The sequence below is a fragment of the Anguilla anguilla genome, chromosome 15 (assembly GCF_013347855.1).
Source record: "Anguilla anguilla isolate fAngAng1 chromosome 15, fAngAng1.pri, whole genome shotgun sequence".
Classification (NCBI taxonomy): Eukaryota; Metazoa; Chordata; class Actinopteri; order Anguilliformes; family Anguillidae; genus Anguilla; species Anguilla anguilla.
Window position 1 is genome coordinate 32,392,238 of NC_049215.1, and position 12,500 is coordinate 32,404,737.

Below are 12,500 nucleotides of genomic sequence, written 5' to 3' on the forward strand. Positions count from 1 at the left end.
GGAGGTTCGATTCCTGGGTAGGACACTGCCGTTGTACCCTTGAGCAAGGTACTTAACCGAAATTGCTTCAGTATATATCCAGCTGTATAAATGGATACAATGTAAAATGCTATGTAAAAGTTGTGTAAGTCGCTCTGGATAAGAGCGTCTGCTAAATGCCTGTAATGTATTCATACGTACAGTACAACAACACAGCTACTAGAAATTCTTATGTAATATATATTTTGAAAAATAATTTAATGTTAAATGCAAAGCATTTATCTGCCAGTGTGCCCTATACCTTGTGTCATGAGTAAGGCAGATATGTGTTTGCAATGGTGGTGGGTGTTGTATAGCCAGCACACTGGACAGGCACGTGCTCAAAGGCATCACCAGGCCAGTACCAGCCGCACGAAACCAGCCATTCCGGTTTATTACACGTTGCATTGACTGCAGTGGATTGAGAAGCCTCCACACAAGGCTATAAATATGCGCTTATGTTGAAAATGCTCATCCTGAAAACTGTGACCTTTGTGATTTGACTTTATTAATATGTATTAATGGTGACCTAAAAATCAAGAATGCTGTATACTAAAATGCTGGCTATATGTATGCTGACGTGTACAATGGGAAATGCAGGGCAGATGAAACCAAAGTCAGCATTGTGTGTGTGTGTGTGTATCTGTGTGTGTGTGTGTGTCTGTGTTTGTGCGTGTGTGTGCGTATTTGTGCAGACACGTGGACCTGCGTGTGCGTGCGCATGTAACAGACATCTGTGCTGAGAGAATGGCAGTGGGAATGATAAACAATGCAGGCTCATTCGTGAGCTCAGCCATTGAGCACAGGCTTAGATTGAATGTCTCTCTCCTTTCTCTCTCTCTTTCTCTCCTCGCTCTTCTCTCTCTCTCTCTCTCTGAGAGTACAGCACAATGGGGATTCAGCACAGTGTGGTACAGTACAAAGGGGTACAGCACAGTGTGGTACAGTACAAAGGGGTACAGCACAGTGTGACAGCACAGTAGGGTACAGCACACAGTGTGACAGCACAGAGGGATACAGCACAGTTCAGTACAGCACAGTGGAGTACAGCACAGTGTGGTATAGCACAGTGGAGTACAGCACAGTGTGGTATAGCACAGTGGAGTACAGCACAGTGGGGTACAGCACAGTGGGATACAGCACAGTGGAGTACAGCACAGTGGGATACAGCACAGTGGGGTACAGCACAGCACAGTAGGGTACAGCACAGTGGGATACAGCACAGTGGGGTACAGCACAGCACAGTAGGGTACAGCACAGTGGGATACAGCACAGTGGGGTACAGCACAGTGGGGTACAGCACAGCACAGTAGGATACAGCACAGTGGGATACAGCACAGTGGGGTACAGCACAGCACAGTAGGATACAGCACAGTGGGGTACAGCACAGTGGGATACAGCACAGTAGGGTACAGAACAGTGGAGTACAGCACAGTGGGGTACAGCACAGCGGAGTACAGCACAGTGGAGTACAGCACAGTGGGGTACAGCACAGTGGGATACAGCACAGTGGGGTACAGCACAGCACAGTAGGATACAGCACAGTAGGGTACAGAACAGTGGAGTACAGCACAGTGGGATACAGCACAGTGGGGTACAGCACAGTGGGATACAGCACAGTGGGGTACAGCACAGCACAGTAGGATACAGCACAGTGGGATACAGCACAGTGGGGTACAGCACAGCACAGTAGGATACAGCACAGTGGGATACAGCACAGTGGGGTACAGCACAGCACAGTAGGGTACAGCACAGCACAGTTGGATACAGCACAGTGGGGTACAGCACAGTGGGGTACAGCACAGCACAGTAGGATACAGCACAGTGGGATACAGCACAGTGGGGTACAGCACAGCACAGTAGGATACAGCACAGTGGGATACAGCACAGTGGGGTACAGCACAGCACAGTAGGATACAGCACAGTGGGATACAGCACAGTGGGGTACAGCACAGCACAGTAGGATACAGCACAGTGGAGTACAGCACAGCACAGTAGGATACAGCACAGTAGGGTACAGAACAGTAGGGTACAGAACAGTAGGATACAGCACAGTAGGATACAGAACAGTGGGGTACAGAACAGTAGGATACAGCACAGTAGGATACAGAACAGTGGGGTACAGAACAGTAGGATACAGCACAGTAGGATACAGCACAGTGGGGTACAGCACAGTGGGATACAGCACAGTAGGATACAGCACAGTGGGGTACAGCACAGTGGGGTACAGCACAGTAGGATACAGCACAGTAGGATACAGCACAGTGGGGTACAGCACAGTGGGGTACAGCACAGTAGGATACAGCACAGTGGGGTACAGCACAGTAGGATACAGCACAGTGGGATACAGCACAGTGGGGTACAGCACAGTGGGGTACAGAACAGTAGGATACAGCACAGTGGGGTACAGCACAGCACAGTAGGATACAGCACAGTAGGATACAGCACAGTGGGATACAGCACAGTGGGGTACAGCACAGTGGGGTACAGAACAGTAGGATACAGCACAGCACAGTAGGATACAGCACAGTGGGGTACAGCACAGTAGGATACAGCACAGTGGGATACAGCACAGTGGGGTACAGCACAGTGGGGTACAGAACAGTAGGATACAGCACAGTGGGGTACAGCACAGCACAGTAGGATACAGTACAGTGGGGTACAGCACAGTGGGGTACAGCACAGTAGGATACAGCACAGTAGGATACAGAACAGTGGGGTACAGCACAGTAGGATACAGCACAGTAGGATACAGCACAGTGGGGTACAGAACAGTGGGGTACAGCACAGCACAGTGGGGTACAGAACAGTAGGATACAGCACAGTGGGGTACAGCACAGTAGGATACAGTACAGTGGGGTACAGCACAGTAGGATACAGAACAGTAGGATACAGCACAGTAGGATACAGAACAGTGGGGTACAGAACAGTAGGATACAGCACAGTAGGATACAGCACAGTAGGATACAGCACAGTAGGATACAGAACAGTGGGGTACAGAACAGTAGGATACAGCACAGTGGGGTACAGCACAGTGGGGTACAGCACAGTGGGGTACAGCACAGTGGGGTACAGAACAGTAGGATACAGCACAGTGGGGTACAGCACAGTGGGGTACAGAACAGTAGGATACAGCACAGTGGGGTACAGCACAGCACAGTAGGATACAGTACAGTGGGGTACAGCACAGTGGGGTACAGCACAGTAGGATACAGCACAGTGGGGTACAGCACAGCACAGTAGGATACAGTACAGTGGGGTACAGCACAGTGGGGTACAGCACAGTAGGATACAGCACAGTAGGATACAGAACAGTGGGGTACAGCACAGTAGGATACAGCACAGTGGGGTACAGCACAGTGGGGTACAGCACAGTAGGATACAGCACAGTGGGGTACAGCACAGCACAGTAGGATACAGCACAGTAGGATACAGCACAGTGGGGTACAGCACAGTGGGGTACAGCACAGTGGGGTACAGCACAGTAGGATACAGCACAGTAGGATACAGCACAGTGGGGTACAGCACAGTGGGGTACAGCACAGTAGGATACAGCACAGTGGGGTACAGCACAGTGGGGTACAGCACAGTAGGATACAGCACAGTAGGATACAGCACAGTGGGGTACAGCACAGTGGGATACAGCACAGTAGGATACAGCACAGTAGGGTACAGAACAGTGGGGTACAGCACAGCACAGTAGGGTACAGAACAGTAGGGTACAGCACAGAACAGTGGGATACAGCACATTGGGGTAACAGCTGAACTCAGGACCTCATGAGTATGTTACAGTATGTCGTCTCTTATACGGTGGCTGTCGGGTAGATCAATACTGTAATCCTGAGAACTCTGGAGTCTGTGACGTATGTCCCCTTGGAAAAACCCTTTAAATCCAAACCGGCCCCCCAGGAGCCTGCGGAGCGGGGTGTTTGCATGTAGACTTGCTCAGGGAGAAGGCGGTAATAGTTGACAGTGAGAGTATTTTTCCACTGGGTGAAAATCTGAATGGTAATGGGCCATCCAGTTCAGAGAATAACAGTCTCAGTTACACGGCTCCCGTTGTAATAAATCTGAGCTTTACTGCCTGTAAGCTACATCTAGCCCACAGTTATACTGTCCTTCCAGTCATTACCCAGGTTCATAGTGCCTTGCAGTCACCCATATGAATTCTGTCTTTCTGGATCCTACATTTGATAGTTGTGTGGAATGTCCCTGTTAGGTTAGTGTTCTTTGTGTGAGAAATTTCACCCCCTGCATGTTAAAGCGTATGTCAAACTGACTGCTCCACATCTGCATCCGGTGGTATTTAAACTTGCCACTGGGGGCGCAGTTGTATAGAAATATCAACGCTCTCCAAAGCCGAATGGTCTTCAGGTTGAATTAATTCTGGAGACTTACTGTATGTTGCACAGGAGGTATGTCTCCGGATGACTGTGACAATTCAAATGACAGAAAGTGCATTGGACTGGAAAGGCAAAGACCTAGAATGATGAAAAACAGAAGTTTAAAAGATGTTTCAATGCTGTTAACAAGGCTAAACTGTGACTAGTGCTGCATTTAGTATTCCAAACATAACTTTATGTTCATATGTATTATTCTAAAGCTCTAATGGTAAATGGTAATCATATCTGGCTACATGTGTGATATTAGATAAGAACAGAACAATAAGAACATGTTTATGATTATTATGGGGAGAGAGAGAGGGGAGAGGGAGAAGGTGGAAAGGAAGAGAGAGACAGCGGGAGGGAGGAAGAAGAGAGGGAGAGAGGGGGAAAGAGGAAAGAGATGTAGAGGAGAGATAGAAATTGGAGAGAGAGAGATGTCGGGAGAGAGCGGAAGTTTTGAGGTAGTGAGGGAGGAGGTAGAGAGGGAGAAGGTGGAAAAGGAGAGAGAGAAGGAGGGAGGAGGTTGAGAGGGAGAGAGGGGAAGGGAAGAGAGAGGGAGAGAGGGGAAGGGAAGAGGGAGAGAGAGAGGGAGAGAGGGAAGAAATGTAGAGGGAGAGAGAGGAGGTAGAGAGAGAGATGCAGGGGGAGACAGGGGAGGTTTAAAGGGAGTGAGGGAGGAGGTAGAGAGAGAGAAAGGGAGAAGGTGGAGAGGGAGTAAGAGAGAGAGAGAGGAGGGAGAGAGGAGGCAAGAGTGAGAAGGCAAGGGTGCAGGGTAGAGATCAAGAGATGAATCTGTCTCTCTGATTAGTGTAAAGATTTTTAAATCTAGTATATGCACGCTTTGGGGGGGGGGGGGGGTAGTGAATGCTGTAACCTTTAAAAAAGGATGTGGTGAGATTGCACCATCCTAATGTCAGTTATAGTTACTCAAAGGAGCACCTTTTCCATCCTAGTGTCAGTTATAGTTGCTCAAATAATCACATTTTCAGTCACTTCCCAGCATATTGGGCCTCCTGCCCCGATGCAGTAAAACAAAACACCCATTTTCGCTGATGTTCTTTCTCCATCGGAGAACGGCGTTCTCGAAGCGCAGTAAAGTATATCCATTCAGGTATAAAATCCGTGCGTGAGGCCACTTTTCAGCGTAATGAAAGGTTATCTCAGCCTTTGCCGCAATCCACATCTCTGTTTTACTGCAGATCCAGCCAAACTCTTCCCCCCGAATCTACTGGCAAGATACACATGAATTTACCGATTGCCCAGATTATGTAATGTTGTGTCACAGGACTTCCTTTAAGAACGTGTGTATTTGTTGTAAATGTTTGGGTGTTGCTTAAAATTATGCCCTTATATACAGTAGAATATGTCGATTACAAGTGCATTTAAGAACGCAATGTCATGTTTTGTAATACGCTTTTTAACACATAAGACTTCTATGCTAGTTCTGGTCTTGGAAGTATCCATCCAGTAAAAATAGCTAATATATGAAATTAATATTCTTTGAGGAAAAGGAACATGGTTGGCAAACCATGTCTTGCTTTTAATGATGGAAATCTATACAATATATTACATTTCACATCATGGCAGAGCTCACCTTACAAGCAGTGTGTCTCTGAGAACAAGCACACAAGCCTGGAGAACATTCTTATAATTACCTGCATGGCCAGTTTCCCTGGAAACAATAGAATAGAGTTTTGCTCGTTGAAATCAAGCTCCTTTTTGATATGTGTGTGTTGTATAAACGTGGATATTTGTAAATGTACACTGCTTCTGACCTCAATGCAATTTTTGACTTGGCCATTTTGAAATTCCAATTTAAAGGTGCAGCATGTAAGTTTGGAGAAACAAACGAGCGAGGGAGGGCTAGATGTAGGAGAGAAAAAAAAAAAACGTTCCACCCACTCCCCTTAACTTTCCCTCTGAACACATGCATGCGCGTGCGTCATCTGCACAGATAGGAGAAGAGCTTTGAAACGTAATGTCGGGAGAGTGAAGCACATCCTACCTCTTTCACAGATAGAAAATAAAACCCATAATGCTGTCATAATGAACATAAACAATTAACATAGCTATGGTTTTTTTATTTACCGCTCTGGGTAACGCCAGTTGATATATGCAGACACCAGAATTTTTGTTTGTATGCGACCCAGACATAGTTACAGGTGAAACGTTAGTTAAATAAACATGTATACAATATCTGGAACTGGAGTGTGCGACTTTTTTCACCCCTTGAACAGCATAGGTAGCTATAAACATAGCTAGCTAGCTACAGATAAGCTACAACATCTAATGTACAGCATAAATATAAAAGTGGACTAAATACATCATCATAACTAGCTAATGTTTTCTAGCTTTTTCAGCTACACAGTTAACAAATGCCGACAGAAATAGAACAAACGAGAAAGTTACCTGTCCGGCAGAAATAGTACAAGCTCAGCATCTCTTTTTAAGCCCTTCAAGTCCCTGAGATCTCACTGAAAAGCCAAGCCAATTTTCGCTCGTCTTCAATTTCTCGCTAGATTCAATTAATGTTTGGTCAAAATCTTTTGTTCAACAGTCTTTCTTTTTTTTAAAATCAATATATGCCGTTGTAGTCTAAGGTGGAACTAGTAGTTCTGGGATCTTTTTCTCTGCCATTCTTATTTTGTTTTTCTAGGCAACTACCTAGCTATAGCAGTGGCTATGCAGTATCTCTGCTCTGTCAGCACTGTGAATGCTTCACATGATTGACAGGCATAGAGCTGTCCTGATTGGCCTCCTTGCAGAGAGCTATCCTGATTGGTTGTTAAGATTCAGGCATGGTAAAAAAATTAAGAGTGGCTGATTTCAGAGCCTGGGGCAGTCAGAGAGACGTATTTAAAAAAATATATTTTGTTGAGCTTATAATTTATTGATATATGTTTCAGGTTTGAAGGAAATTGAACCAAATTGTGAGCAAAAACGTTCTAAAAAAAAAAAACTCACATACCGCACCTGTAATATTTTAATAGTTAATAATATATATGCCATTTACTGAAGTGAGTAGGATCTTTGTATAAGAGAAATACAATTTGTATTTCGACCTGCAAGCTTACATGTGTGTAAAAGGGGGTGGGGGGATTAAACCATATTTGGTTGAATGGCCAAGGATTTATTAATCATCTTCATAAAGGTCATGTGTGAAAGGGGCTTTGTGCTTTCGTGGTATATGGAACCAAACACCTTTCAAAGTTTAATTCTTCAGAAAGCTCTGAATTCTGAAGAAAGTATCTGAAAATAATTTCTTGCTCCTGTAAGTTTAGGAAAAGGTTAAAAAAATAATTGCTCAGTAAAGTAGTGATAATTTTCATAGAAATGCCAAAAGGTCTTTAATCTTACACACTGCACTTCACTGTAAATTATCAGTAGTTATTAGAGGGTTGGTGATCCAGTGTGAACAGACATTTAATAATCCTCATTTGTGGCTGGTGAGTTTGGGGCTGAGGCTGGCTCATCAAGACTGCCTTTTGTGTAAATGTTTGTACCTCACAAGAGGGAAGGCTAATTAAAATGATAAGATTTCTCCCTGAGTTCCCGGAGAACTGGAGAGAGAAATGTAGAACCATTATTTGGGGGGTTGGGGCGGGGGGTTTGGGGGAGATGAGGGAGGGAGGGAGGGCGTGCAGGGCAGTGAGGGTTTCTCAAGGGCAGTTCTCACAATCTTGACGCTGATGAGAGGTACAGTGCACACGTGTGTACTGTACCGATATAAAATGAAAGCCGTCTGAAATATGAGCAGCATATGCAGATGCACATGCGGGGAGACACGGTACACAGTGAATCACAGGCCATTAGAGATGATGATGTACCCAGCGTGACACCGGGGAACACGTTTTACTCGATCTCTGACACGCTGTCTGCGCGGTAAACATGCCCAACGTTTGCAACAGGCTGCGCGTTCGGTCGGTTCAGTCGTGTGTGTGTGTGCGTGCGTGTGTATGTGTATGTGTGTGTGGGTGTACGGTAATGGGGGCCTATCAATGGAACCGAAGCCAGCCGCACAAATTTTTGAACAAATTGACGAGCTTATCGCCAACATGTTCTTAAAGGCCCGACTGTCGAACACAGGAACCCACAATCCCAGACCGCGCGGTGCCAAGTGTGCTTTGGCAGTCGCCGAGCGTTCCTCGAAAAAATGTCTGGAGGAGCATAAAGAGCTTCTGTCGCTGGCGCGGGGACACGATGTAAACATGCTTATCGCGCGACGAGGTTTTCGCCGAAAACGTTGAGTCTCTCCCACACATGATCATACACAGCTCATCTCTATCTCTGCAAAAGGAAGGATTAAAAAAACACACAAAAAAACCAAACAGCCATCATTGATATAAAATAAATGAAACATTGTAAATGAATGAATCCCTGCCCCTGAACCTGGGCCTTATACCGTATGAAGCTTGGAGTAAACTTTATTATGACCTCATCAGATGTTTTGGGGGGAGGGGGGCGGAGCTTAAGATACTTCTTCAGAAAAGATGAAGAAATTAGTTCCCACTAAGAAGACCATGTATTTTTTATTTTGCGTGCATTTTTAAAAAAAATTCCTGGACAGGTCTTTATGCACGACTTCAATTTCCTATTTATCCCCAGGTGCGATGCACTGAAAACCGTTGATCCTGTTCCCCGAGCATCGCCGCCGTATTATACAATGCGGAAATTAATGAGAGAAAACGGGCTGCATTAATTGTTTAATTTGGTGCCATTGGAGGGGTCATGACAGCAGGTCAATTTCGGTAAAGATGAAAGAATTGAAACCGTATCTCATTTCTCATTCACAAATGGAACAAGGAGATGAAGGGTAATCTCTAATGCATTGATTCTCAGCCTTTGGAAACATATCCATCTATAATGGCACAGCAGTGGAAAAAACCCTCTCTAGGTACTCTGCTCCAATCATCTCTGCTCATTTTCATAGAATTAATAGAAATGTACCAGTACTTCATGTATTTTTGGAATGGAATGTCTTGAATCTTGTTCTCTGAGTTTCTTTGTTTCTCTGAGTGTAAAGGAGATTTTGGGTCATTGTTTAACTCTTTTCAGAAGAGCTTCCTGGGCTTACTGCACACTCCACTAAATATGGAAATATGGAAAAAACGTTATTTATTTTTTATTTATTTGGTATGTTCCCGGAAAGTTCGGACGAAGTTGCCGCAAACTTTCAAAGATGTGATTCGTGTCGGCCACCGATTCGATATATCCCACCCCGTATTCACATTCTCAACATTGAAAGTCTCACTGCCGTTGAACCCAAAACAGTTCCAATTTAACGCGTTGTCTGAAAATTCACGGAAGTGGTGGAAAGTGGCGTAATCAAGTGCGTTACCGCGGTGATGGCCCTCGATCGAACGCATCATGCGGTGATAAATGTCCTGTACTGTAATAATTTGTTACCAAAAGTGGCCTCGGCCAGTTAAGACAGCGGAGAGGACAGAGGGGGAAAGGCAGGAGCTGAGTATCTCTGCTCCTGTGGGGGCTGGCAGGGTAGTATAATGTGTAAGGTGTTGGTTTTGTAACCTAAAGGTCTCAGGTTCGATTCCCCAGTAGGACACTGCTGTTGTACCCTTGAGTGAAGGTACCTAACCTGCATTGCTCCAGTATATATCCAGCTGTATAAATGGATGCAATGTGAATGCTATGTAAGAGTTGTGTAAGTCGCTCTGGATAAGAACGTCTGCCGAACGCCTGTAATGTAACGTATCTGATTAGTCTAACGGATCTGTGGTTTTTGTCTGATCTGGAACTACAATCGGTGCTCAGAACAGTGGCTGCACTCGGCCACGCCTGTCAGGCCCTGCCTCCTGGGTCTGAGGTGCTTACGTTATAACTTCAGTCCAAACGTGCAAGTGAAAGTGGCAAAACGTAATTTAAACAAGAAATCAACGAATGATTGCAGGAAGCGGAAATCTAAATTATCAAAATACGCACACGTCAAAATTTGGACGTTTCTTCCGCAATTATTGAATAATAAATTTAGTAATATATTTGCTCACCTCAGATATATTACAGTTATTTATGTAAATCTGTTAATTGGATTTTTTACAGGTTTGGTCTTCTGTAATACAGTAGGTGTCACTCAGGATAATGCATTTTGAACTGAATCGGTGTAACAGCGCATTTTCCTAATTGGTTTCATTTCACCCATTAGTCATAGTCAGTATCAATCAACGCTCACCTGATTTAAACAAAAATAAATAAATAATAATCATTTCTGGAAGACTGAATTCTCTGGATCAGCTGGGCTTTAGTTATGGGGGGGGGGGGGGGGGGGGGGGGGGGGGGGGGGGGGGGGGGGGGCGGGGGGGGGGGGTTCAAACAGCTTTATTGAAGTTATTTGAGATGACACTGCACAGGGCTGGTGGAGCACTTTCACCTGGGTGAAAAAATACATTAAAAAACTGACAAAACTGACATTTTTTGTTTGTTTTTTTTTTTTTTTTTGCAATGAACATTCAGCAGGGGTTGCCTGGATATAGTAGTAATATTCTATATTATTGTGGTATGATTGGTACAGCTTCAAGATTCCAGATTTTTTTTTAAACTGGCCCTTGTCTACCCTGCAATGCCAGGGCTCTACAGCCGGCAATCCCCAGCCCAGCCTGTTAGAGATTCTGTGGTACTGCCTGCACCTGGGTCAGATATGTGCCTCTTTACATGGTGGTAAAACAGCCACGTACGATTCCCCCAACACGGGCTGCTGTTCGATCCCCACCGCGGCACCTTCTCCGCTGGGGGGGTCCCTTCTCTGGCTGCTGACCTCTCTGCTCTCCACCTGCATGAATAAAACAAAAAGAAAAAAATGTGGATGGAGGATGGACTGTCCTGCTCTCCTTTAAAAAATAATAACAATTTAGAAAAATCTTCTGCGGGAATTTTACTGGTGTCTTCTAAGGTCTAAAGTAACTGAAATGATTCTTCTTGACCCACATCTGACACAGTAACTTGACCTAGTCAGGCTCAGCTCTGTCCAAACCTCTTTATTTCACCAATGCCACCCCCCCACTTCCCCAGCAAAGGATGCTAACCTTCCCTTCTCTTCCCCCCCCCCTTCTCCCTCCTCCCTCCCCCAGGACTGTAGGACGGGTGGAAAATGAAAGCTCCCATTCCTCTCCTGATCCTGCTCTACTCCACCATCGCCCAGAGCTTGAAGGTCGTGTCCAAGCGAGGTTCAGGTAAGTCCGGATGCGTCCCTTTTACTCTCCCGCCTTCCCCGGGTTCGAACGGGCCGGATGGACCGGTTCAAACGTTTCACTGTGGGGGGGGGAGGGCACGGGGCGGGGGGGGGAGGGGCTGTGGGACTCTGCTGTGTCAGGAACCCTGTGTGATATGACAGCTCGCTCCCCCAACCCTCCCGTTTTTTTCTTTTTAAAAAATTTTTTTTTGGTTTTATTCTGAAGCGTAAAAGCAGTGGCTCGGAAACAGAGGGACAGCTGAGAGCTACAGGGGGTGTAGAGGGAGGGAGGGAGCGAGCGAGCGAGCGGGCGGGACGTGTTCGGAGGATGTCGAGATTCGCGGTGCGAGGTTTTCGAGGAAGGCGAAGTCCCCATCATCGGCGAGCGGGAGGCGTCTGGCCCGGGTGGAGACGGCGACGGAAGCCGAGCCAGGAGGCCGGCACCAGCGCGCGTCGCCGGGGCGAAATCCAGTCTCGCCAATTTTTCAAACCCCAACGGAAAAAGTGGCGGGGCGGGGCGGGGACGGCGTCGTCACGGTTTTGCCGGTAACGGAAACGGACGAGTTCGGCGTTCCCTCCTAACGGCTCTCTGTGCGTTTACGTGCCGTTGATTGGCGGGTGCCGTTGGTGAGGGGGGGGGGGGGGGGGGGGGGGGGGGGGGGGTGGCGTGTTGAAATGGCGGCGCTGACGGACAGCGTGTCCCTCCGCCCCGGCCCCCGATTCTGTCTGAGGGGGTAAGTGTGCGGGCGGAGGTGGAGGCGGGGGCGGAGGCGAGTCCAGGTGAAGCGCTTCGTCTCTGCAGCGTGATGATGAAAGCCTTTATTGATTCTCCAGCAGAGCAAAGCTGAGCCTGCGGCGGTTTGAGAGGGTTCTCACGATGCGCCCCCCCCCAAACCCCCACGCGCTGGCCGGCC

At 46.7% G+C, this 12,500-nt stretch overlaps 1 protein-coding gene across 1 annotated transcript in view; it reads left to right on the forward strand.

Annotated features, from left to right (window-relative positions):
* il1rapl1a (interleukin 1 receptor accessory protein-like 1a) overlaps window positions 1-12,500 on the forward strand; it is a 239,425-nt gene that overhangs the window by 16,945 nt on the left and 209,980 nt on the right. The window contains exon 2 of the mRNA XM_035394324.1: window positions 11,486-11,587. Within this exon, the coding sequence (XP_035250215.1) occupies window positions 11,506-11,587 (82 nt within the window). The 5' untranslated portion in view covers window positions 11,486-11,505. The remainder of the gene's footprint in view (window positions 1-11,485; window positions 11,588-12,500) is intronic.